The sequence below is a fragment of the Boleophthalmus pectinirostris genome, unplaced genomic scaffold (genome assembly GCF_026225935.1).
Source record: "Boleophthalmus pectinirostris isolate CB_2022bp ecotype Guang Dong unplaced genomic scaffold, ASM2622593v1 HiC_scaffold_6, whole genome shotgun sequence".
NCBI classification, from domain to species: Eukaryota; Metazoa; Chordata; class Actinopteri; order Gobiiformes; family Gobiidae; genus Boleophthalmus; species Boleophthalmus pectinirostris.
This window is the reverse complement of record NW_026571447.1, coordinates 22,063,277-22,087,137: the sequence shown is the minus strand read 5'-3', so window position 1 is coordinate 22,087,137 and position 23,861 is coordinate 22,063,277. Positions and strand designations below refer to the sequence as shown.

General features: G+C 37.0%; 1 protein-coding gene across 1 annotated transcript in view; it reads right to left on the bottom strand.

Annotated features, from left to right (window-relative positions):
- Window positions 1-8,388: 8,388 nt before the first annotated feature.
- LOC110171456 (CUB and sushi domain-containing protein 3-like) overlaps window positions 8,389-23,861 on the bottom strand; it is a 188,561-nt gene continuing 173,088 nt past the window's right edge. Inside the window, exons 64-71 of the mRNA XM_020937169.2 lie at window positions 23,063-23,174; window positions 15,699-15,878; window positions 14,565-14,630; window positions 13,010-13,168; window positions 11,622-11,734; window positions 10,425-10,512; window positions 9,199-9,340; window positions 8,389-8,666 (exon numbers count right to left, since the gene is read on the bottom strand). Coding sequence (XP_020792828.1) covers window positions 8,507-8,666; window positions 9,199-9,340; window positions 10,425-10,512; window positions 11,622-11,734; window positions 13,010-13,168; window positions 14,565-14,630; window positions 15,699-15,878; window positions 23,063-23,174 — 1,020 coding nt within the window. The 3' untranslated portion in view covers window positions 8,389-8,506. The remainder of the gene's footprint in view (window positions 8,667-9,198; window positions 9,341-10,424; window positions 10,513-11,621; window positions 11,735-13,009; window positions 13,169-14,564; window positions 14,631-15,698; window positions 15,879-23,062; window positions 23,175-23,861) is intronic.

Sequence of the window (23,861 nt, the reverse complement as noted above, 5' to 3'; positions counted from 1 at the left end):
ATACAGACTGTTTCAAGTTGTTGACATATTTCTTGTATGAAAAGATAAAGATAATTAGGAAACATTAGAAGCACTGAACGCAGTGAAATTAGTTTTCTAAACAAGCCAATCAAATAAAAGGCTTATTATATTTGTCAGATTTGCACTAAAATAATCATTGTAAGTGTTTTACTTTTAGCATAGCCTTTAGATGGCTGAGATTCTCTCCTTGTTGAGTCCATACTTTGTCTCAGATGGTGAATAATCAATAACACATTTCTTTCTTCATGACCTTTCTGCATGACAAAGATTCATAACTGCCTGGACTGGAGCCGCACTACACACTGAATGTTAATTGGGGATAAGTTGACTAAACTTTGTCTCTAATAATCCAACATGGTCTGTTTATGGATGTCTTGTGGGTGGGCTATCGCATTTCTGTTTTACAATGACCTAGAATTTAAATTGTTGGACTCAAACAGTGATGAAAATATATTCTGTCCTTGGTCCATGACAGATTTTTCGTTCAAATCTCACTGAAATGTGATCATTAACTTCAATGTGCTTTGCAATCAAAACACAACCAACAGACAACCTTTGGTAAATATTTTTTTCTTTTTGGTAAAACAATAATGCTTGACATTCAGAGAGCATCATAAACACTCAAAATCAATACGCTATATTTCCTCTGAGGTTTGTCTCTTCCCAATCCATGTTCAAACGTGCTTTTTCCTGAATATCCACGCCAATAAGAAAACCGTGGAAAAACTTGCCTCATTAGACAGAGCCTAAAATATGCAGGGTGCAGGATGCTAGTTAGTCAACAAACAATTGCGCACATTAGAGAGTCAAACATTCATGATACCCTCTCATGTCATTATGCTCCACCACGCAGACCAAAAACCAACTTCTTGTGCAGCTCACCCATCTCCTGGTAAACATGACGAATTGTACACGGCAGCGGTGGAGATCAATAAGACTCTCCTGATCTTTTATGCACTGGAGCGAAAGAAAAAAACACCATTCGCTTAGGTTACAAAAGCGTGCCCTTCCATCTTTATGCAGCATGTCAATAACTGGGGCTGTGATGTTGTGGGAATGATTTCACAGTAACAAACCAGAGCTGCCTGATGAAAGTGTAGAATGGCCACAGGGCATCAGAGCATCAGAGAGCGGGTAAAACTTCTCCACATTGTACCTCCACAAACGGATTCTGTCCAGCACGTGTCTCCGATAAGCTCAGGCGCCCTCTCACGCTCCATCTCCTCATCCACTATCCATTAGATATTTGTAACACGCTGTGGAGTAACCTGGAGGGGGGAGAATGCTATACTCAGTCCCTCAAACCATTTTAGATATGTGGGCGGAGAGGTCAAAAAAAGGCCTGAATCCTATAAGGGAGCCATTAGGGAAGTGTAAACAGAATCAGATGAGTTGAGTGCAGTATATGAAAGAATTTTAAATGATGGTAGAAAAACATGATATAATTAAATTAAATAAATCTAATTCACTAGTTGGTTTGATCGCAGGAAGCACCCAAATGAACCAAAACAAACAAGGGGACCCCAAAGGATACACACAGATGGTGCTATGGACTTTAGCACAATTAGATCCTATTTGGTATTGATATAGAAAAGTGCCTTGAGCATTTGTGGATGGGAAAAAAATATGTGCTTTTAAATGAATTAAAATTAAATATGCTATTGCTCTGCTGCTCATTGTGACTCTTTGTCCAATCAGTTTGTTGTTTGTTTGTTCCCGTCTCTTTCTGAAAGCTTCACAGTGGCCACCCCAGACTGAGAACAGAAAATGTAACTAATTCTAATTACTAGTACATGCTACTACTTTACTCACAAGTATATCTACTAGGGATGTAACAATAACCAAAATATCATGATATCATATCGTCAAAAGTCTCACAATAATATCGTGGGCTGTTACAATATATCGAATCACAAGTTTCTTTGCTTAAATGCATGGTTTTATAGAAGCTTATAAACATAGAGAACTACATATCCCATGATTCATTTCAGTACAGACAACATGAATATGAAATATGTTTTTTACTTGAATTCTTGGGATTATGACACTAATAATTAACACCAAAATCTGGTCAAGGTATTTTAAAAGCAAAAAAGTGTCATATCTTTAATTATTAGCCTCTTCAATATATCTCAATAAATATTGTACCGTGGGATGCATATGGTGATAATATGGTACTGTGAGATTTAGATGTTGTTACATCCCTAGAATATGACAATAAATGTTGTACCAAATGACAGGCCAAAGCATTTTATAATGTCAGTATTGTTATTATGTATAATATCGTAATATTGTCACCTTTCCCATGATATCGCAATAAATATACTGTGAGGTTCATACGTGAAAATATCGTATCTTGAGACTTGGATATCATTATACCCCTAATATATACTGAAAATTTTTTTTCAATTACAGTAACAAGAGTATTTGTAAATACTGTATTTTTCAGACTGTAAAGTGCATGGGATTATGAGGCACAATATCAATAATGTTGAATTCTTTCATCTATTTTCATACATACTGTAAGGCACACAGGATTGTAAGGTGCATTAAGTGAAACAAAACAGTGAGCTAAGTCAAACTTTATTTTATTGGGCGATTTTGGCATCAAGCATGCTCAGATCCCTCTCGTCATTATCTGAGTCAGTCTCGTTGCTGTTATTTAGCTGTTCAATTATGATTCCGGCCTTTGTGAAAGCTTGGACAACACGTGAGACTGACACCTTAGCCCAGACATCCACGATCCATTGGCAGATCTTGGCGTATCTCGCCCAGTGTTGCTCCAACAATCCATCAAGTGGTGTGACTTTGTATCTTACCAAAGTTTTGGTTTTGACAGATTTTTGAGCACCATGTACCACATAATATTGGTTTGAAGTCAGTAAGCACAACCAGAATTAATACATAAGCCACACTGGATTATAAAGTGCACTGTTGAATTTTGTTTAATGCACTGAAAATTTGTTTAATTATTTCACATTTTTATGCTTGTGTTTTTGTCAGTGCAAAAATGGATTGCATTAAGGCCACATTATAATAAGACAGAATACATACACATATACATTTTCTCCTATCAATTAAATGTGTACTGAAGACATTTTCAGATCATCTGTTTTTCTTGGAGTCCAACAGAGATAAACAACATAAGCCTTTGAAAACCCCTCCTCCTCCCTTAGTCACTGCACATATCCACCTTTGGACCAAAATCTGCTTGATGATGCTTCTGACGAGTTTCAATGTCAAATCCTTCCGGCAAATATTTATAATCCATACATAAATCCGGGGCTCAGAGACTGAAGCTCAAACTTAACCTGACTCTGGGATCGACCCATTTCCTGCCAGTCAACAGTTGTTTGATTCATGGAGAGACGATGTGTGTCTGCTCCCGTGTTAATAATCCACTGCACTCTTGTGATTCATCTTGTTTGGTTATATAACGCCTCAAGAAAATGACTTGGCAAATATAGGACAACACTGGCAACACTTGAGCTATGGCAACAAGAAGAAACTGACTAACACTTTACAATAACTACACCTAATTATCCTAATAAAGCATGAAGAAAGGCAGCATTGTGTAACTTTTCAGGTAGACCGTCCATCAGTCAGCAGGCTGTCCTCAACACAGATCTTGGTCTGGTGGCATCTCCTGCTTGTTTCCATGGAAATAGTTAAGTTTAATACCATACTATGATCATCATGGAGACAAAAATGTAGGCAGACCCTCCACCAGAAAAGTTAGTAGTACATCTTTGATTCATAGCTAACAAATATTTATTAAGAATGGTTCAGGCTTAGTAAATACTTAATTTAGTTATTAAAGGGCCCAATTACACTTTTTTCTGATCTGTGTTATAATGTTATTTCCTCATCACAAACATATCTGGGGTTGTGTTTTATTTCATTCACATGTTTAATGCACAAATCCTGCAAATTTAGGCTTCTCCCAAACAGAAAACACTCAGTTCCACCTTGTGGAACTGAGTGCTCCATCATTTGGATAATTTCAGCCCTGGAAATGGCGCTCCACATACAAAATGTTCACTGCAAACTCGAGATGATTTCTTAGGCAGCCAAAGGTTACCTTTTTTGTCCTTCCTGTGTGTCAGTAATGCTCTTCACTTTCGCCTTTCACTATTTTTCAATTCTGCTGGGAGGGGGAACAGTTTGATCAGAGATTTGCAGTCACACAGATCTGATTCCCTTTTGCATTTATGGAGTTCGCAAACTTCCCAAGCTCATTTCTTGAGTCGTTTTTCACCGTTAGGATATCCAACAACCACACAATTACGATGTCTGAATCCCATAACTGAAATATGACAATATCAGAACCAGAAATCAAAGACATATGGTTCAAAAGACTAGACAAGATTGGCTTTGTCAATAGACGCATCCCACTGGGAAAAATGAAATGTGAAATGTGGCGGTTTGACGCTCACTTTTTCGGAAAATCCTTCCCAGTATGCATTGGGTGATGACCGGAAGTCCGGCATTCGTGATGCATGTATTGCCAATCTCTAAAGAGCTAAAGGCTCAAGCTAACAAGACTGGCACTAAAGCTAACGATCCAGGATTACTCAAACATGTATTTTCTAACATGGCTTAAAGCTCACAAGAGTCAGTTTGGCTTTATACAGGACCTTTAAATCTGTACCATTCTTAATCAACTACAAAAAAAAACAACAAAAAAACAAAACAAAACAAACAAAAAAAACAGACAAAAAAAAAACAAACCAATATGTTAATTATAATTTAACAGTTTTTTCATGCTTTATTACCAGTAAGGCTAACTGAGGTGTACTTATGTGTAACCAGAAATGTATTAAAAAGTGCAAAAACCCAATCTTCAATCATGTTTTTGAAATATATTTTTTAATCTGTTAATGAATTTTCACATATTTACCAAAAATGTTGACTTCCCAGTAAAAGGTTACTTCAAGTTCAGGGACAAAATTTCAGTCTGTGGTCTCAAAATGAATATAGTGAAAAGTAAAATCACTGTTTTAATGCCCCTTGTGGTTAAAGTTACTACGTTGGACTCTCTTGCACTGGTAGATATTTTACACATTCAAACCCTCACAAAGCAGTTAGTCTTCTTTGTTGCTGTAATATCATAAATAGTTCTGTTGTGCCTTTGATTTCTATCTCTGTCATAGTTTTACCAAGGTTTTCAGTGACCTCAAAAAACCTTCTACAAGTTTAAATACACAATAATGTCTGTTTTTTTTGCCTTAGCATGTCAAGACATTTCTTCACTTCAGTCATCTTACAGTCTGCAAGCTCTAGCCCAATGATCCCAAATTCACTCAGATGAAATGGTAAATGGGGCACATTTAAGGTACTTTTCTACCTGATTGCTACCCAGAGTGCTTTGCAATAACCTCATTCCTCCTTTTCACACAAATTCACACACTATTAAGGGTTTGTGGATGGGCCAGTCTAAGCACTACTCTTAAAAATGTTTTTCACACATCCATCATCTCACACATGCTGGGTTTCAATACTTTTTGGAGACAATATATTGATTTACATTCATTTCATGGAGATTCCAATTACTACTTACCTAACCTGAACCTAAATCCTCATCCTAACCTATTTCAATTCATAATTTAAGTATTTTTGTGAGAAGATACAGATATGAGTGCACTCCAATAAAGCCAATTCAGTGTAAGAAAGTAGGCTGATGTTTGTCACAATTAAACCTGGAGAGACTCAAAAGAAGACAATATGCATTAGTTGATACTGAATGTCATACAATTATGAATTATGCAGAAAATGATATACTGTATATAATGAGCAGGCTCAGGTGGGCAGCAGAGTTGGCTTCATTTCCCTCTATTCATGGATACCTGCCTCTCTTATGGGACAAAAATCAGGTGTGAGTGTGCATACAGATTTTAGTCCCCAAATAGACATTTTGAGTAGAGGAGACATACAATTTTATCAAAAATATTCATCATTAACAAGACAGTTTTTAGCAAGTTTTTTTTTTTTTTTTTAACTACATTATAGTCTTGATGTAGAGGTGGATAAAAAAAAAGAGTATATCTCTGACATGTCTGCTGAAGTGAGTTGAGTTGGACAAGACTCCCAAAGGACCTGTAGCTTATGTAAAAGCTGCAGTTTATTGGAAAGTGTTGCTTCGGAGTTGTACTGAAGGAGGAACAGATCCCCCTGAGCCTCAGACAGGACTCAACAGGTCAAAGAAGAGCGGACTGCCCAGAGTCACTGACACAAATGGTACAACTCTATAGCTGTATTTAAAGTCTTATTTTCTATAGTATAGCTTTAGAAATAATGGAAAATGTTACAAACAAAATTTCAGTTGGTGTTAGTACTGGAGTTTAGCATTAGTAGTAATGTGGAAATAAAGCTACTCGCATTATGGTTGTATTCACAAACTACCAAATATGGTATATCTGTAAAAAAAAATCATCTAAATGTGACTACAAAACAATTGACTATTGGTAAATTTTAGGCAATGATACTTAACTTTACCAAGTCTGTACCTTACCCAGAAATCCAAACACATAGACACACTAGGCTAAACCCAAAATGTGACAAAAATGAACAACAACATATAGTTTCATGATTTTTATATTTTATATATAAATTAAGGATTTATACATTGTTGATAAAGAAAAAATACAAAACATTTTTGATTTTACATGACATTTACATGTGAAATTTTACACAACATATTTAATAACTTACAAACTCTTTAATTTCCATAAAAAATATATCTCTTTACAAAACATTTTTCCTATGTACATTGATTTACATGTTTTTAATGGGCAAATAAAAGTGTGTTACATTTAAAAGCTTTCTAGTCTACTCTGGAGCTGGGGTGAAACAATAAATGATGTCAATTGCGCTTTTCTCTTTGTAACAAATATGAACTTGCAAAATATATTACATATATTTAACACAAGACATCTCCCAAAGGAATTCCATTAAGTATCAAAACTGTATAAATGTACAAAATGTAACCGCAATGACAACAACCAATGACATGGAACAACAGCAGCAGAGCTATATTCACTTTTTGCTAACATGCGCAGATATGAACGTCATCAGCACCCGCGGATGTTACTTCTCTGATCAGACTGTGTGGATCAATTACAATGAAGTGGTGGCTGACGAATGCAGTAAAAACATATGCCCATACAGTATTCAAGGCACTGCAATGTAGAGAATGAGAGTGCTGCTGAATCTGGTCCATCAATGATAATATAATAACTCTGGAAAGATGTGTGTGCAAACTTTTTCATGTTTACTGTACATTTGTTGGCAGAAGCTGACGGGTAAAAATCAAAATAAAGATGATACTTTTATCATAAAGAGTCAATAAAATTAGCCAGTAGTTATTTGTGTATCTCAGAGTAAGAGAGGAGAGCAAGGTTTTATTGATTCAAACAAGGTGTTCCAAAAGAATACACAAAAGATTGTAATATGAGTCTGTGGTAAAGTGCAGATGGTGTTAGTCTTTGAATGGCTCAAAAGGAGGATTAAATAACAACATAACCTCTAATCACTGTGTGTTTTGATTTGGGAAAAAAACACTTCAGGGAAAGTCACATGCTGATGTTTGGTCTCCTGCTGTGGGAGATGGGACATCGGCTAAAGTTGGAGATCATTTGGTTTAGTGTGAGATTATGCACCCCTTTTAAAGGTTAACAAACACAAATAAGAGTCATGAACGACATTACACAGAAGCATTATCCTAAAATGTACAGTACAGTGTGCAGGGCCTGTATAGTCCACAGGCCAGTCAGCAATTTAAACTCGCATATTTAAACAGGACCATTTCTGTCAAATAAAAAAGATCATTGCACACAGCTTGATAATAAACGCTAATGGTGAGCATAGCTCATTGGCAGAAAATGCACTGTTCTGTGGTCAACAATCTGCACTGGTACAATAAAACCCTCATTTGCAGCAGCTAACCAAAAACTGTCCTGCACTTCACAAATGAAATCCCCAGCTGTATTTCCCAACACGAGGAGGTAACACCCAATTAAGAGGTGTAAAGGACCATACGTTTAAACAGCCTTCATCACTCGCACTTTCCTCCTCTGTTCATAAATTTGCTGCTAAAAATAGACCCTGAACATTATATTGGTCAACACACAAAAGCTCTGCACTCCTTTAGAGAAAATAACTCATTATTATGAATGTAAGACATGGGGCCCAGTTTTGGGATGTTTTTCCATTGTATTTATCCATTTGGCTTTGTCACGAAGCCTCACTATATTTGTACTAGAGAGTATAAAATACTCTATTTTATCTATATGCCAGAGGCTTTGTCTCCCACACCAACACTCACAGAGTGTAGAGCACTTTCTCCGCTGAGATGTGCGGAGATTTCCCTCTAATCTGGATAAGATCCTTTGTAACTGCCATAATCTGAAAATGTGCTTTGTATTTCTGAGCAGTTCTGCTTTCTCAGACATGTACATAAAGTATTTGCATGTATAGTTGTGTAGAGTCACACCATAGTGCAGATGGTGTTGAGGTTGGGGTCGAAGCGGACCACTTTGCCCTCTGTTGACTTAGTGTTGGTGTTGTACATGGGGTTTTCAAAGGTGGCCTGTCCATTGTTGTTCTCATGCACTGAGCAGCCGGTGTACTGCGCTTTGTCAGTTTTCCTGCAGAAACAAACACAGGTGCTCATTAGTCAAAACTCCACATGTATCTCTCCTTTCTATTCAGTAAATAATATTGTGTGTGTAGTTCATTAAATCTTCAGAACCCAACAATACCTATAGGATGTGTATGGACCACATGCATTCATATTGTATGGGTATTTATTTGTGCTGTGCTGTGTGACTTTCAGCCAATTTGTTCTGATTTGAAGGCTGACGTATGGTGTTACATAATAAAGTGAACGCAGTAACTGCTTATGTGATATTTCATCAGTCTTTGATGCCTCGTATAGAGCGTATCCAGAGAGGGACACACACTCAGCCAGAGGAAGTGGGCCACAGTCTACCGCTGATCTCCCTCTCCTTCAGCTGCCTGTCCTCACATGAGCACAAATCCAGGTTTCTAAAACTTTCTTAACATTCACCAGGGAGAAAGGATACATGCCTCCTGTTTTTTCAGGGAGGACCAAACTCAGAAAACAACAAGAGTCTATATTTAGTCTGCAACAGTGGAGTTTGTGGATATGATGCATACCTCTGTTTGTAGAGATAAAAGCCAAGGCCTGCAAAGATGAGAGCGAAGAAAGGCACAAGGATGGCCACAGCCACAGAGCTGCTGTTACTGGAACCAGAGGACTCGGGGTCTGGGAGTGTCACGTTCTCTCTCACACTCAAACCTGCACAAAGATACTTCATTGATCCAGAGGAAAATCCAACTGTTCATTTCTGTAGTGGTCCTGATTACAATTTGTTATACTTTTGAACTATGAACACAATGAAACAAACTAAAATATTAAACTGCATTGTGAGATACGACGGTCTTGTAATTCTGTAGAGAAAAAAAAACAGATATGTTGTACCACATCACACCCCCACACTTTTGACCAGTACTAAAACATTAAAATGTTTCTGTGTTGACAGTGCAATTAAAAAGGGGAAACTAAAGTCATACGTATCATTGGCTGGAGCTGATGGCGAAGCAAACTGTGACAATGATGATGATGTTGATGAAGGCTATGACAGCGAGCAGCAGGACACAGTTCACACAGACGACAAGTGTAAATGACCAAAGAGCAAATGATTAGCACGTCAGGGAGATGGCCGTGGTAATGAGATAGGACAATCTAGGTCACAACAACACGCAAAATGAATTCAAGTCTTTCACACATCAAAAAACTACGCAAAACACACCGTACATTTAATGAGCAGGGCTAGCAACAGTTATAGACAGGCATTTAAAACATACATTTATAGTTTGACACTATAAAGCTATATCATTGCTGTATGGTAGACATGGGAGCTCATACCAGTATCTTTTAACCTAGAATTATTATCTATTTTCAGTCAAATATTTAAAGGCTTTGCCAATCTAAAATATTCATAACTGTTTTATTATATATGTGAAGGACTTAAACAAAGGCATAGTTTTTTAACAGCTGGACTGAGGCAAATAGAAGCACAGTTTTATCTTTCCCAAATGTCATATTTTCAGTTACTAATAAACACATTAATCCTTTAACATTTTTTAAACTGATTTAAGTTAAGATTCTTGGTTACTTATTTGCCATGGGAAATAGATAATATGGAAACAGTATATGTCAATCCATTTAAATTTTTATTACAGGACTTAAGCTTTGGGAAACACAGCAATACTAATATTTGTGTAGTTATATCTCTATGTATAATTCTCAGTACAGGGGATTGGAAAAGCAAAAACAAACAAACAAAATGAAATGAAGTGAATATAAGAAGGTGATATACCAAGTCGCTGCAGGCCAAACTGTCCGTAGTCTTTACCCCGTATAGAGCCTTGGAAAACATAACTGCCTCCCTCCGGCTCAGCTGAGACCTGGAACACAGAAGCACAAAGCGCCTCTATTCAAGTGCACGTAAAACTCTGTGTTTTTGCACTGAAGACATGAAATCAAGTATCCCACAACACTTCACCTGTTACATACACTGCATTTAACACAAGAGCCAGATCTGTGTTTGCCTCAGTCACAAATAAAGCTTTTGTCTTTGAACCTCATAGTTGCCAGTACTATCAATATCTCACCAGTGTGTGTTAGCATGTCGTGTGCAGTTTTATTAAGTGATACTTGAAGTTAATTGAAGCAAAATAACCCTAATAGCGCCAACACAATAACTCAGCAGTCCACTTGTTGCGGATTGGTTCAAAATTTCCCAAAGGCAGAAAAGCAAGGAGACAACACACGATTGCTATAGCCAGTGTAATATAACAATAAGTAACACATGCGGAAAAATCATTGCCCATTTATTTGCCTGGGAAGCTTTTGTCAGACTAAATGAAATGAATAGAGTTGTAATAACGGGGAAATATTAGTTTGGATATTGTTGAGAGATGTCTTAATGGAATCGAAGTTCTAACGACAAAACTAACTGCACAAACACAACCCCCAATACTACAAGCAGGGCAAAATTACGAGAATATTTTTCTTATTACATCCAAAAAGAAACTTTCATTTTCATAATACAAATTGAAAATTGCAGAAGATTGCTTTGAGCAGAGCAAATATCACATTAAGTGGGCTCTTGTATTCTTTTATTTCCACTTTTCTCTCAATAATTTTATTTATGTAAAGGGCACGCACATTGGACATACTCGACAATAAGCAGATGAAATTGAAAATGTGTTTTTTTACTCACACATTAAGAACTGAAAAAACAAAACAAAAAAATTACACTTTTCATCTGAATATTTAGCATCCTTTCAAGTAGCGTCTCATTTTGGCAGTGTGTTAATCTAAGTAATAACTATACAACACTCACCACATTTATTTTGGTGCAAAAAAAATTACCCAAATCTCCTTTCAATGGCACTATTATAAGGTTTAAAAATAGGTCTAATATTTTAGGCCACCATTACCCATGACTAAACCCCTAATACTTTTGTCAGTTCTTTCAATGATCATCTTTAATTCCCTGTGTACAACTCACAAATCCGTCCATAGCCCAGGTCTCTTCAGTAATCCGACCCAAGGAGCTGTGGGCCAGAGCTCTCATCTGGTACAGCAGCAGCGCTAACCGTGCCTCCTGGCGCTTGTACACTCCTGCAAAGTAGAAAATGATACAAAATGAGAGGCACACAGAGAAATGATGTGAATAAAGAGATTGAGCAATGAGGCCGCGCCATAAACAGGACAAAAAGACAAATGGAAAGCAGCGGGGAGGACACACTGGCAAACAGGGCGAGCTAAGGAGGGAACAGCAGAGTGCACATACATCACTTTAGATACTAAAGAATACACAAGGTCTAAAGTAGCTACTGTAGGTCTGTCACAGTAAATACTATTTCGACTTAACGTTCACTACATGACAGATGGAGCACTACTTTTTGGGAGTCAATATTTATCGTGGGTACTTTTTCTTTGTACTAATGGGAAATTTTTATTCATTTTCTGTAATAAGATGAGAATTGTGCCGCAAGGTTGAATTATGACCTTCTGTGGCTCATTATCGATACAAACTAATTACTAAAGTGTTTCATTCTATTATTTATTTATAGCAGCTCATATTTTTAACAATATTGTTCTAAATGTAATCCTTTTTGGGGTGATAATTTATTTTATTTATTCATGGTTTGGTCAATATTATCATTTATCATCTATATTTAACAATGTATCGCACATCAAGTTTTTTATCGTGACAGGTCTAATGGGCAAAACTATTATGTTGATGATAGTCAGGTTTATATTGCATTCAAGGAATCAAGCATTCGATTGTAGAGAAAACTTAACAGATTCACAATGGAAATGTGTCATTACTAATAATAGTAATAACTGGTTGAAGACTTTGTAGAGTGGTGTGACAGCTAAATTTTGCAACAGAAGAATGCCAAACAAAGAATATGTTTGTAGGCTGCCAACACCATTACACTGTCAATGTGTCTTTGCGCAAGACACTACACCCACATTTGCTGCGTGAGTATGTGATTATAAGTAGTCAAAAAGGCTGAGAGAACAGACTGCAGGCCACATTTGCCACATGTAACTCAGAGATGAATGTACCGCATAATGGGTTTAGAGATACTTTCAGTGCCTAGAAAAGGGCTGCATAAACACCAGTGCTTCATCATAGCTATATACTATGACAATATTATGTACTAATGTTTAAAGTCTGTAGAAAACTCACAGTGGGACAAAGAAACAAGTATAATGTAGATTATCGCTTCTTGCTGATGCATCAGTGAAGGCGACAATAGTTAATTTACACTGCCATGCTTGAGATGGCTCTGAGAGATTGACTGATTGACACAAGGCGTTCTCCACATACATGAAAAAGACAGAGGTACAAGGAAACAGTGCAATGATTTATAGATGACTCACCGGAGAGCAGAAACTCCACACTACTGTCACTTAAAGTTACATTGACTTTTCCTGTTGAGGCATTAAAGCTGGTGACTGTCAAAGTCAGAGGCTGTTTCTGGCCCTTGTAATCATAGGAGCCCTTCCACACAAAATCAGGTGCGAAGACATCATCAGGGACTACAAGGGATGAAACAAAGTATATATCATTTTATGACATTAATAAAAAAAACATGTTACCCTAAATTCCAGTCCAAGCAGTAGCATTATACTTAAAGGTGCATTATGTAAATTTACTGGTGGAGTTTGCCGCCTGCTTGTCTCTATGGAGATGCTATTGGTTTGTAAGTAACCTCTCCAAGGAGACAAGCAAGTAACACCACCAAAGTGACCAGACCAAATTACAGGTCAAATCTATGGAGAGGCAGCCTGCTCTCATTAAGAATGCATATTTTTCAAGGTATTTCTTTGTCTATAAAAACCTGTAATACAATAAAATGCAAAATAATGTTAATGCTATACTTCGGAATATACTAGGGAAAAGAATAAGATCTCCACGGAAACAATCAGGTTACAGACCCCCAGAAACACTGCATGGATAGTTCATCTTTAACTTTTGAATGCATCCACATTGTCTATAAGGTTTGCAGTACAGTCTCTGCAACCTAAATTTGTGTTCTTGGACAAGAGTGAAGAGAAAAGAATAACACATGACCTATCAGTTCTATTTTTAATTTTTTTCATTTTAAATCATGGAGTGGAATACTCATTAATCATACTGTATTTTTGAGGTGTATCTATTGTTTATTTTTTAAGTTAAATCCAGTACAGACTTCATGGCATGCTCATTAGTGCAAAAGTAGCCAAGCCGGATGAGGCCAAAACAAAAAAATTAAAAGAGCGAAAAATATAATAGCACTAAAAATGTGACAGCAAAATAAGCAATAGCCAAAACTATTGCACTTGCTGTGGGTTCATAAATGTCTAAAGCAAATGTCATGGCTATTAATCCTGCTGCTAAACCAAATACCACACAGGAGGAGGGGCCAGAACCAGATCAGGCATGGAGAGGCTGCGTGGGCTTTCTTATATCCCACATATTACTGCTTTGAAGTATGTAACCTTCATATAACATTTGCATTCAGTTTGAAGATACTGCATGTAATTACGTTTGCATATTGACAGAGACATAGATCAATTAGGCACATTATGACAGAATAACAATATCTGTAGGCAACTACACAATTATTGTAATTATTTTATTACTGTAAAACGGAGAAAGGATCAGATAAGTCTGACTTCTTGTTTCTTGCATTTGAAAATTCTGAACAGTCAACTATATCATTTGATTTACTGACTTGCATATTTTTATACCTACATGACAATATAAATAATTTCAGTTGGTAAATTGGCTGAAAAAAAATTTATGTTGGTTTTCTCCTATGCAGATAAGGAAGTCCAGAATGCTAAAGTGGGCCTACAAAGCAATATGAGATTTTTCAAACTGTGAATCAAGATTTTTAAAATATTTTTTTACATACATGGTTAAATGTTTCATGAAGATTCTCCAACCTACCATTTATTTTGGGGCTTGGTGTTCCTGGTATGGGTTTGACAGTTTTCTCGTATGATTTGGAGCCAGCTGAAATAAAGCATGAATATGTAAGGCACAGAAACGTGGCGTTACACAGACCTGCATAACAGCGGGGGGACGGTGGAGGAGTAAAAACGACTCAACTGAAACATCGCGCTGGAGTGGAGTGTGGAACATTAACATATCAAAGTTTAACTGTGGCTCTTAGCTCGGAGACGGAGAGGGCAATACCACGGAAACAGCTCCACAAGTGCATTTGATTAGCTTTTAATTGGACACTACAATAGGCACAGTAATAGAATGTCAAAGGCAGTTTGTACAACATGTGGTGAAATTAAACAGTTTAATTTTAATCATCGTTTTCTCAGGTTCCAAATCATTTATCAGGCGATGATAAAAAGATGTTTCAGCATATTTTCAAAGTAAACTTGAAAAACTGAAGTAAATTACTGAATGTTGGTTGTGATGCCTTGGCTGCAGGAGACAGAGGATGGACACTTTTGTCCTCAGGGCTGTAACTCTTCTTGAACTGCCCTGACACATGATCTGCTGACCAGTCCTCTTGGTAAACTGCACCTTTGTTTGAGTTCTCCTATTTATTCTTGTGTTTAACTGCTAATTGTGCCCATTACGGATAAATAAAGTTATATTGATTGACCGACTGATTGATAGTTACTTAGAAAGTTCTCAGTTGGGGTACAGCTTTCCCATACAAAAGCAGGATTACTGCTATCACTATATTTTGGAATACTTTGAAATAAGACAAAGCAGTGAAAATATTTTAATTATTGAAAAGTTAATTAGCTTTCAGAATCTAGTTTCTTTCCTCCTGTGCACATTAGTTGTTCTCTGTGGGAGGTTTTTAGTAGTTTTTAGTTTTAAGGAGAGCCTTAGAAGAGGGCAGCAGGGACAAGGTGCCCACGGGGAAAAGAATATCAGTAACAACGCATATAATCATTCAAATCCTAACAGCAAAAACTAGAAGTCAAAGTGGACAAAGCTCTGACCTAACATAAATCTTTCCTCAGGATGGAAGTTATTTCACACTTCTACCCTATTTCCAGGCCTCCTTCTCGGGCGGGCATGCTATTTGGGAGACCTGTGTTGTCCACGTACCTCTGCAGACAGGCACCTTGCCCGTCCAGCTGCCATCAGAGCGGCACACGCGGTGCTCCGATCCCCCTGAGAGGAAGTAGCCACGCTGACAGCTGTACACCAGAGTGTAGCCGTACGAGGGCAGGTCCAGACCCACCACATCAGCATTAGCCGGGCTGCGGGGCTGTTTGCACGAGTGAGCTGGAGGGAGAGACAGAGACAGCAGGACAGAAAGAAAGAGGGAGAGAGAGATGGAGGGAGAGAGAGACAAGTAGAGGGCACACTTGTTAGTGCAGGCACATCCACGCACACACACAAACACACACACATCCACGCAAACACTCAAAGGACTAACTAATCAAAGAAAAAGATAAAGAGAAGCCAAAAAGTAATTACGTAAAAACAACTAAAATAGAGAAAAACATATAACATATACTACCAAAATAAAAGTATAGGAAATACATAGTATCTAATAGCAAATACACAAAGTCTAAAATTCATAGTTAGAAAACAGAGAAGACAAAACTGTGCTTAATTATGGAAATCTGAGTTTCCATAATTAAGCACAGCAGCAGGATCTGGTGAGAGCACACACAAGTGTGTCTCCATTCTTCACAGTCAGTCCACAATATTCATACTTTGATAATTCCAACAGCTTTTCAGACACAATCATGTTTTCCTGAGGACCAATCTGTTCAAAATAAGGAACTGGGGTTCAGTCAATTAAATTCTAACTTTAACTGTTTTGGATGCATTTTGCGATAGCCAAAGACAAAACTAACACATTTCATAAAAATGAAATGCTGATTTCCTGTGCATCATGCATATTTACAAATGTAATCTAATATGGTTTTAATTGCTGTGTTTATACCACTGAATGCATTAAATGATTTGCCTTTGATCCTTTTAGAATTGAAATAGAAGTTAGTCATTATGTTTAATTACGAAGATTAAGGTATGTTCATTTCAAAACGCTATAGACTTTGGCAGCTACAAAAGGTTCGTAAATGGTGTTTTTCTTTGCCAAAATATATTCTTTTTAATCCATATCTAACAGTTTAATTTCTTCACCAAACTGAGCGGAAATACCTTCATCAACAAAAATAAACAAGATCTACACTAAACAAAACCTATGCAAATGAGTTTGCACCAGGAAGGCACCAAGGACTAAGAAATATTCCGATGCAGAGTCGTCGACAAAAATGTGAACTGGCAAAATAATTCTGCATCTTTTCAGGGAGAGAATGTGTTGCCAGCCGTCAAATGGGAGACAGCTGCAAGTGAGTCACAAGTAAATTGGTTCTTCATGGAGACTTAATGACATTAGGGGTAACACGAAGCAAGATCAAACCTAAAACTTGAGCTAGTGCTAATAATTCTACACCTGTCTGACATTTTTAGCATGTTTCTGACCTAGAAGACAAACTGCTCTGTCTGGCAGTGGGATTTCAAACCAGCAGCGCAGTAAATTATCAGAACTATAGTTTGGTAAGGATTTATCTACTTTGGAAACATGCAAAAGTTTTGCGGGAAGAGCAAAGACAGGGACAGTCATAAAGAAAAAGATGTTTTGCACCAGTCCAGATATATGATAAAAAAGCTCAAATAAGGCCACTGTGTGCTGTCTGCATCTAATTACAAAGCATTTTATACTCTGAAAACAAAGAAGTAGTGCTGTTAGCTTGCTAGTTGTTTTGAGCATTACTACAAAACTCTGCTCTAGTCCCTGAAAGTTGGAAAATGTACTTGGAAAATGTAAAATGTAAAAGGCATCACTGTGAATAACTAGGATGCTAAGTAGCGTTGTTAATAGCAGTCGCAGTAGTAGTAGTAGTAGTAGTAGTTGTAGTATTAGTGTTATAAAATTCTGCTCTGGTCTCTGAAAGTTGTGAAATACTAAAAAAATGATTTAGGAAAGAGGAAAAACTGTTTAAAATGAATTAATTACATCGTTCACATTTTAAGGCAGTACAAATAAGGTACAGGGCCTTTAAGCTATGAAACTAAGCCTTACTACTTCATAAAAAGGGCATCGCTACAGAATACATAATTACTGATACAAGTGTGGATAAAACAAAAACTACGCAACTTAAGGCGACATGCTGAAAAATTTTTCAATGGCACCTATTTCGCTTGGACTTCTGGTAACAATTCTGACAAAAGCGACATATAAGGCAATGCGAGGAAGGTGTGAATGAAGGATATCTTACTTCTGGGTACTGAGAGTGCAATGTGATTTAGCCCTCCCCCGTAGAGATTAATGGAGAAGTTTTTGGTTAACTGCAAAAGCCACTCAACATTTTTCAGAGCCCTGACAGATCAATCTTGCCTAATCTATAAATAAGTTTCTAAATATTAAATAAATCTCTCTTCTGGCTGTCGAAGCACAAGCGTGTGTAACCCATTTAAGATGACAAACTGTCTGCACATGTCCAGGGCTGGTTGTAGTGTCTGTGGAGCGTGACTACTGACGACACTTACAATGCCTGCGAATTGTCTTATCAAAGCCACGTCTTATCCCTCATCAAATTCAGCTGCCATGTTTATTTACACTTCAAGAAGGACTTTTTTTCTTCCCGGATTTCAAGGAGCCCCGACAAAGACATTTTCACTTTTGTGTCACACCGCTACATGTAATGCTCTTAGTTCAAAGCCCTGATAGAGACAGAGAGCCCTGGTTAGGAACAAAGACAGCAGCGGCAGATAGAGGCAGCAGCTCTGATTGATTTATGTGGGAGCCAAAGGGAATGGCCAGCATCACAACAACACAACAATACAACAGTATAAATAAGAACATTAAAATGGTTGCACACAGGTGAATCAGATCAATATTTTGTATATTTGCATCTTTAAAAGGCCCACATTACAATATTTTCTGATCTATATTATGTTTCATCATAAACATACCTGGAGTTGTGTCTTGTTTCATTCACACGTTTAACATAGAAATCCTTCTCTCACACAGAAAATACCATGTTCCACCTTGGTAACAAGAACTGCTCTACTGTGTTTTTAAACTCTATCCACCTTCACTAGATTCATTTGGATGATTTCAAAAGGTAAAATGTAGCTGTTCATTTGGAAACTACCGCTTCATGACATCACAAGGTGGAACAAAATACAACTCCTGGTAGGTTTTTGCAGGGTAACAGCATTAAAACATGGCTTAAAGCTTACAAGAGTCAATTCTGCGTAATATAGGGCCTTTCAGCATTAATACACAAACTGCATATTAATATTACACTTTCGTGGGTGAATGTTATTTTGCCTGGAAGGTTCACAATATGGCATTACACATATCAACCGCCATGGAGACAAAACTCCACCAGGCCAATTTACATGTCATATCTGTGGTTTGCTGACTGCACACACTAAAAATTAGGTTTTAAATGTATTTTTTGAGCAAATGAAACATGTATAATTAAACAAATGCAAGCTATATCCACCAAACCCCTACGTGTGTGGTGTTTGTTAATGATGGTTTGTTATGGTATTTATTATTCAGTTGACATGTTGAGATTGCCTAGTGTTTCATCCTAAACACATAAACGGTATAGACCTGAGTGAGTTCACTGCAGCTAAACTGTAGAGCACTTGGTTCAGAGTCTAATAAAAAGGATATGATAATTGGATGACGGCTAAACGTGATTAAACTCCAATAATATCACACTTTGACTTATGGATATTTAATCTCTATTGTGTCAATATGTTTCCTCAGCGATACAGAAGGCGGGCCTGTGTCTAAATCCAGTTAAGTGGGGTTCACAATAACAAAAGAGCATTTAATCATAGAGAAAGGTATTTTAGAGGATTTATGTGGCTGTTTTGACCAAGGGTTGCAGGTGTCAGGTGCCAGACAAAAGCACTTGTGCTTAAACATATATACATAAGCACAATATAAGCACAATGCTGGTGGGTGCACACTGGACACTCTCAATGGCACAAATAAGGTGAGTAAAGTATAACGATACACTGGCAAAATGCTGACAGTCCATTTTTCTAGGCCACAAAATGCAGTGTCTCTAAAAGCTGTTTTATACATTTTATGGGCCTGATTTAGTGAATAAAAAGCACACACATGATTTTCTTTGGAGACGTAATTAATGTGTGAATCAACGGTCCTTTCATCAAATCATTTTATGGTTATTGTGCAAGTGGGACGATAGTGGCTCAGTGGTTACAGCAGTGGTCCCCCAGCACGAAGGTCAGGATGGCCAAGTGTGAGGCATTAATATTATTACTATTATAAATACATCTTTACTATTGCACTCATTATGACTTTAACTATACACTGTCATCATTAGCACTACCACTTTGCTTTACTTACTCTTACTTAAATTGCATGGTGCAACTCTCTTGTAAATTGCGTGATGCAGTTGCTGAAACCTAAATTTCCTTTGAGATCAATAAAATATGTATCTAATCTTATCGGGTCCTGCATGCATACTATAATATAAAACTCACCAAGGGCACTTTCGCACAACTGCAACTTTTACAGACAAGATTTGACTGTATATGAACTTCCTGTTTGTTCTGTTACTTTTTGGGTAGAAATGAACACGTGATTTGTCATAGAAACTAACAGAAACATAGGCAAGAATAGTAGTAAAAGCAATTGTATTGTATTTATGTTATATAGAAGTGAAAGTTATTCTTAGTTACACATACATTATATAGTGCATGGCAAACACATCTGAAGTGGCCTCTTTCCTTCTGCACCTGTAAGAATTTTACAAATGTACTCCTCAGCATTTTTTTCAGCACATTTTCAGTCGAATGACCTCCAGGAAAACACCTGTTCACTTTATTTTGGTGATAAAAAGTAACATATTGAACAAAATGGAAATGCTTGAGGGCCAAACACAAACATATAGCCACATTATTGTCTACTCTACAGAACAAACATATGCTGCCTCTAAGTGATTCATTAATTTGTGAAGTGAAGTTGTGATATTTCATGGGGGAAATGTGTGAACCCAGAAACATGAATACACAGAGGTTAAATGATTAAACTGGTTAACAATAGTGTTTGATGTGTTGATACATAATGGATTTGGAAAAGCTGTTGACCTGTTAGCCTAAGATTTTTCCCATCAGCATTATGAAAAAAACGCCACAGCTCAAGGCCGGATACATCAACTGAATCTTAACTATTTCCACCACAATGCAGGCCATATTATTATGCATTACAGCAATACACCAAAGACCTTTTGGGAACTCATTTTAAATTTTAAAGGTGACTGGAAGGAAATGCAATTTGAAAGGTTAAGGTTTATCTTTTGCAATTATTATTTTGCGAATTATTGTAGAAGCAATGCGTGAGACATACATGATCTTGTTTGACCTAGGAAAGGTATGTCAACTCATGTCTCCTTTGGGTTGCTTGCATTAACAGCTCAATTACCAAAGCTGTGGAATACATGGTATGGCAGACTAAGTACTTGTATACAATACTGAATGCATGATCAGTTTAGTCTGACAGTTCACCTGCCTACCTACATATTCATATATTCAGTTTCCTGTTTATAGGTATCATTTTGAAGACTTTTCACCAAGCCAAAGCTAGACTATTTAGTTTTGAATTGTTAACTGCTATGGAAACAGTGCTATTTTTCATCACTCAACATGGACAGTGAGCTTAAAAAAAAAAAAAAAAATCTTATGATTAGCATATAGGCCGAGGTGAATTAAATATATTACCATACACAATGACAAAAAATAATGCACTTTTACAGCTGAAACTTCAACTTACGTGTTCATTTCACATGCTGAACATAAAGCTTGAATTTACAAAGGGCACAGTAACTATAGTAAAGATGTAAGTAACAATAGTAAAGATGTTTGTTCAGCGATTTAAAACTTGGAGCCCTACAGTGTGATTAAGTGTATCTGATAATCCTCCTGAAAGGTCCTAGAGCTAAAAAAGGATTGTACAATGCACTCTTTTAGACAGTTCAAAGCAGCACTTGGCGTCTCTGAACTACTCCTGCAAGTCTGTCCTAGTTTTGTGTGGGGTTGGTATTGGAGCACTTCAAAACCAAATTACTGTAATCGCCGACAGTATAAGTGACAGACTGATTGAGGTGAGAGCTGCAATTTAGTACAGGTTAAAGGTTACACAGGGAAAGTGTGGATTAATATAAAATAGAGATTAATAGAGCCTTCCGGTGATTGTACACAGAACTCATGCATTCTAAAGGCTACTGTTCCATACATTGGCTCCAGTGCATTTTCAAAAGGGTAGATACCCACAAAACATTACAAACTCTAAAAACCCAGGGCTGTTTTGGAGACTGACAACCACTCAACCACATAAAGTAGTGAGTAGTAGAGTAAAACCAGTCCCCATTGGCATAATTTATTGATTTAGAAATTTGCTGCAAAATTAGCATAGGTGATAAAACATTTCTTAAATTTAACGTTATGCTGGACAAACCATATTTAAAAAATATAATGAGTCACAGTTTAAGAAGTGAACTTCATAAAATTAAGATGGAAGTTAACTTAATGACTCTAAATACTCAGTGGCTAATGTAAGAAATATACATACATAAATACATACATACATGCATACATACATGCATACATGCATGCATACATAATACATAGAATTAATGTTTGCATAAATTATGAGATCTAATAAAGCTTGAAATTAATTAATTAATTTTGATTTGTTCTGTTTTTGTTTGTTTTTTCCATAGCTGTTTTTGTTCGCTCAAACTATAAACACACAGACACATTATTGTCTGAGACCTTTCTATAGGTCTCAGACAATAATAAAAAAAATACTTTTACTTTTCAGTCCAGTTAAAAAATGTAGTGGAGTAGAAAGTGCAGATACCTTCTCTCAAATGTAGTAAAGTCAAAGTGAAAAGTATCTACTTTAAAACCTACCTAAGTATACATACTTAAAATGTGTATTATGAAACTTTTCTGGTGGAGGGTCCGTCAAATGCTTTACTCCATTGAGATGTTATTGCTTTGCCTGGAATGTTTCACAGTATGACATTAAACCTATTTCTATTTTCATGGACCAATCTTTCAACCTTTCTATCTTCTAGGTATTTTTGAGCTGTAAAACCAAATGCAAGGTAAAGCTGTTTAATGTCAGATCATGGAACATGCTAGGCAGAGCAATGACATATTCAGTAACAAGCAGATGACAGACTCTCCATTAGAAAAGTTACACAATGTACCTTTAAGCACAGCATTTTACCACTTTTACTTTGCTACATTCAATAACTGCTACAGAGACGGTCTAAAGAGATGGGGAGAATAGAGGAGGCTTATAGGATGCTAGCAGAAATAGCCAGCAGGAGGGCAAGCAAAACAGAGGGGATATAATGATGAAACAGTGAGTAAACATGTTTCTATTCTGTACTCACGGCTGCAGGTAGGCTGAGTGCCGCTCCAGGTGAGGTCGACCAAACAGAGGCGTGTGGTGGAGCCCTGCAGTAGGTGTCCTTGTTGGCACTGAAAGTCCACTCTGCTGCCCACCTGTCCACAAACAAACAGCCGCACAAAGGAGAACCGGTCAATACGGTGATGCAAATGCCAATACGCTCCAAGCATCACATTTAAAGAGCCCACAAAGAGATACGGCGCATTCATGTTTTTTTTACCCGCATTTTAATGATTAGCTGTACAGCGTGGAGGCAGGTGGGGTATAATTCCTACTGGCTAGAACATGGACTCGAGTGATGCAAGCATTTGAAGTGAATAGGATTAATTTCAAGGTGGAAATTTTGACCAAATGGGTTTTCTTTTATTTTCATCTAAACTAATGGAAAAAGAAAAGATAACACAGGTACTGGACTAAACCTCATTAATCAGGTCTAACAGGGTCTGCACCCAATTCAAACCAAACAAAACAAACTAAATCAAAACAAAATTTGAAATAAACAAAGGAAACTCAAAAGGCAAAGAAGGATAACCATAAACCATGGCACAGACACAGTACTGATGATACTTCAATTTGTAATCTTGGTTCCATCCTGGTTGGCTGTTTTGTGACACCACTTAAAGTTTGCTTTCTTTACTTTCTTGGTTTTATTAATACACAAATAGCAACATTATAATGATGTTATAGTAATAAAAAGTTGGAGAAACTGAAGAGATATTCACATCAGCAACACTCCCAGGGCCACAGAAATAAAACCAACTCCTCTAGGGACCTGTACAGGA